At 43.0% G+C, this 4,422-nt stretch overlaps 1 protein-coding gene across 1 annotated transcript in view; it reads left to right on the top strand.

Annotated features, from left to right (window-relative positions):
• Positions 1-503: 503 nt before the first annotated feature.
• Positions 504-4,422, top strand: part of INO80C (INO80 complex subunit C) — a 24,778-nt gene continuing 20,859 nt past the window's right edge. The window contains exon 1 of the mRNA XM_006835071.1: positions 504-656. Coding sequence (XP_006835134.1) covers positions 504-656 — 153 coding nt within the window. The remainder of the gene's footprint in view (positions 657-4,422) is intronic.

Genomic DNA, 4,422 nt, shown 5'->3' with positions numbered 1-4,422 from the left:
GCCGCTCCTTGGGAAACCCTATACAGGGTCACTATAAGTCGAAACCGACTCCACGGCACTTAACAACAAGGAAAAAAATAATAGTTTGGAGGTTCCTAACCCATCGAGATGACCCTACTCTTACAGATAATCCAAAGTGCTGGATCTTCTGATTTAATTTGAGAAAAGACAACACAGATCTTTATTTTTTAAAACCCAGTGATTTTAAAAGATCATGAGATGTTCTATGCCCGAGACACTGGGGATTTTCTAGCATGTGTCCGTGGGACCAGGTTAAGCGCGCAGGAGCCAGACACGACCTCCGCTGACACTATCCCGTCGTCACCACGAAGGATTAAACTACACAGAGCTCCGCTTTTTAGATTCGGCAGAGAAGTCAGATAATCCTTTGCGAATCCAGGCCGGGTTTTCGGGCACTAAAACGGAAGCAGCGCGAGCCGGAAGTTTCTTGCGCTTTGCAGGGAAAGCGGTGGGGAAGGGGGGGCGGCTGACTCCGGGGAGGGATGGCTGCTCAAATTCCAATCGTAGCCACCAGTTCCACTCCGGGGACAGCCCGAAGCAGCAAGAAGAGGCCAGCCAGTCCTGCCAACAGCGGCAGCAGCACCGGGAGCTACAGTGCCAGTAAGAAGAAAAAGGTGGCCACCAACTATGGGCAGGTAAAACACCGCCCCCCCTTAGCTGCGCATGCGCGGAACCTTGCGGGGCGGAGTATGGGGCCGTGCGCGGAGTAAATGCGCTTGCGCATGCGCTTGTGCCGGCCTGTGCGTGGCAAGGCTGAGTGTTTGTGTGTCCCTACGGGGCAATAACTTGTGCGTTTCCCCATGCTGTGGGGGAATGGTGATCTCCAGTGGAGAGGAGTCATTTCCTTCCCTTAGTTTGTATATGTGGGATTTAGCTAATGAAGAACTACCTGCCTTGTGTTGTCCTTCGAGAGACCAGGGCAGTCGAGGAGATTATTATTGATTCAACGGTCCGTTCTTTCTAGTCTAGGTGTTTAAAGCGAGGTTAAGTTTTCTTTCAGATGTTAGCTTGTCTTACCTACATCCATTCTACAGACTTGTTCTGAAGGCCACGAGGTGCAAAGCACCGTGGTGTGCAGGCATGAAGGAATTCAAAGGAAAGTGCTCTTCGCCTATCTGAAGTAGCTTTCGTGTGCCCATTTTGAGAGTTCAGTGAGATTATGGTTGTAAGGCATGGGACCGCACTTACCCTCACAATTCCAGTGCAAAGTTTTAAGCCGAGAAGTGGTTTGATGGGTGTGTTTTCCTGGCTCCTACATTGTGTTCATAACAATTGAGAGCAAACACCGAGTGAGGCACCATCCCCTAGAAGCTGTGGTGGTGGTGTGCAGTGGAGTCGATTCCTGCTCATAGCGACCCAGTATATGGTTTCTGTGGCTGTACATCTTTACGGGAGTAGAAAGCCTCATCTTTCTCCCGCGGAACAACTCGTAGTTTTGAACTGCTGACCTTAAGGTTCGCAGCCCGAAAAGGCTTCTTTAGGGGTAATTATACTTTTTCTTTTAAATACTTTATTGAGACATGACATATATTCAGTAACAGAGCACAAAGCTAGAGTAGAATCAATGACTTTTTACATATTGTTAAGTGTTGAGTCAGTTCCAACTGACTGTTTCCAAGGAGCGACTGGTGACCTTGAACTGCCGACCTTGCAGTCAAGTGCTTATCCTACAACAGGGGCTTTAAAAAGTTCGTGGAGAAGTATAGATAATGGAATGTTTTTTCCAAACTTTTTGAAGCCCCCTCATACATCATGAGTACTTTATCCTAGGATGCACATAGTGAATTTTCACATCCAGTTATGCCAAGACCAAAGAATGTAATCAGTACCTATGAGAAGGAATGATTGCTTTGCACTCAAAGGTGGTGCTGTTAGGTGTCGTTCAGTAAGTTCCAATTTATAGTGGCTCAGTACACAAGGAGCTCTGGTAGCTTAGTAGTTACGAATCGGGCTGTGAACTTAAAGGTCAGCAGTTTGAAACTACCAGCTGTTCCGTAGAAGAAAGACGAGGCTCTGTTCCCGTAAAGATTTCTAGCCTCGGAAACCCTGTACAGGGTCACTATGAGTCGGAACCAACTCCACTACACATAACAACAACAACAATACACAACGGAATGAAGCACATCTTGGCCTGCACCAGCTTCACATTATGTGAGTCCGTTGTTGCTACACTGCATCAGCTCATCTCATTGGGGGGTCTTCCTTTTTTTCCCACTAGCCCTCCACTTTTTCAAGCATCATGCAGGGACTGGTCCTGCCTGATAACTCACCCAAAGTACAGAAGATGAAGTCTTGCCATCCTTGCTTCTAAGGAGTGTTATGGCTGCGCTTACTCTAATACAAATTTGTTTGTTCTTCTGGCAGTCCATGGTACTTTTAATATTCTTCTCCAGTACCATAATTAAAATGCATCAGTTCTGCACTTTTCCTCATTAATTGTCAATTTTTCACATGCATATAAGGCGATTGAAAATACCATGGCTTGGGCATTTTCCATTATCTATTAGCCTGCAAATGGATATCTTTAAAAATTTTAAGAGATCTTTTGTAGGAGATTTCCCAGTGCAATATGTTGTTTGATATCTTGACTGCTGCATCCATGAGTTTTATTGTGGATCCAAGGAAAATATGAAGTCTTTGATAGCTTTAGTCTTTTCTCCAGTAGGTCCAGTTATGAGGATTTTCTTTTTTTTTTTTTTTTTTTTAGATTATTTGCAGTCTGTACTGAAATTTGTGGTCTTTGATCATCATCAGTAAATATTTTAAGTCCACTTTATTTCTAGCAAGCAGCTAGAAATATGTATCATGTACATATTGTAGGTTATAAACGACCCTTCCTCCATTTCAGATGTCATGTTCTTTATATAATACAGTTTCCTGGATTATTTGCTCAACATACACTTTGAATAACTATGGTGAGAGATTACAACCCTGAAACACACCATTCCTGATTTTAAATCATTCAGTGTCCCCTTGTTGTTCGTTTATATACAGGTTCTCGATGAGCCCAATTAAGTGTTCTGGAATTTCCATTTTTTGTAATGCTATCCATAATTTGTCATGATTCACACAGTCTAAAGGCTTTGCATAGTCAATAAAGCACAGATAAACATCTTTCTGCTATCCTCTGCTTTCAAACAAAATCCATCTGATGTCAGCAGTGACATCCCTAGTTCCAAGTCCTTTTCTGAATCTGGCTTGAATTTCTTACAGTTCTCTATTGATATACTGTTGCAACCATTTTCTTTGTTTGTTTTTAAAGTTGTTATTGTGAATTGACTGAACATTTATAGGGCAGATCATCAATTTTACATTCAACAAATCATATACTTTGTTTCATTACAATGATTATAATCCCCTCCAGGTACCATTAGTTAACAGTATTTCTCTCTATCCAATTTAGCTCTTTTTTTTTTTTAAACACTCAAGCATATATAATTAATTTACACTGCCAAAGTGCACATTCTGCAAGTCTGTCTCCTGGCCACCAGCTCTCAGTCCCTCTCTTTCCATGAATCTAAAGTCCTCAGCTGCTCCCTCTCTCTATGTCTTCATCTCTGCTTTCATCTCCGATGTCGCTTCTTCTCTGGATAAGGTCTGGCATTCCGCTTGTGCTCTTCTCCCTTGATGGTTCTAGGGTCCTCTGTTTTTGCACTGTAAGATTAACTACTCCCCCATTTTTGTTACAAAACTTCTACTCCTACAATTGTGACAGTTGCAATTAGTCATGATAACAGTTACTCACTATTGAATCATAAGAATCTTATCCTTATCTTTTTTTACCAGACCCATTTAGACAAGATGAAAACTATTCAGTGGGGGCCCTATTCTATTTTCCCCCACACAGTCTTTTTTTTTTTTAAATGTTTTATTATGAATTATGGAATTATGTGATAGTTTACATGGGAGAACATTAGCCTTACATTCATCCTATCGTATATCATTTCATTGCCATGGTTACAGTCCCCTCCATGTATCATAAGCAACCAAAGAGTATACCCTGCAAGCCTGCCCCCTGGTCATCAGCACACAGCCCCTCTCCCTCTCTGGGTCTAAAGTCCCCAGCCTCTTCATCTCTCCACGTCCTGGTCTGTGCCTCCATCTCTGGCATCACTGCTTCCCTGGATAGGGTCCTGCTCTCTGCTCTTCTCCCTTGATGATCCCAAGGACCTCCGTTCTTCGACTGCAAAGTTAATCACTCCACTCCTTTTGCTACAAAACATCTACCTTTACATTTACAACCCTCACAATCAATCAGTCCTGATAACAATTATTCACTATTGTGTCACTAGAGACCTATCCACATCTCCTTTCATCAGCCCCACCCAGACAGATTGTATACTACTCAGTGGAGATTCTACCTTCCTCCCTGCCCTCTGGATCTAGGTTCCCTCTTGAAAG

Source organism: Chrysochloris asiatica, unplaced genomic scaffold, assembly GCF_000296735.1.
Source record: "Chrysochloris asiatica unplaced genomic scaffold, ChrAsi1.0 scaffold00015, whole genome shotgun sequence".
Taxonomy (NCBI): Eukaryota; Metazoa; Chordata; class Mammalia; order Afrosoricida; family Chrysochloridae; genus Chrysochloris; species Chrysochloris asiatica.
Note: the sequence above shows the minus strand (reverse complement) of the source record. Positions and strands in the feature narration are given on the sequence as shown.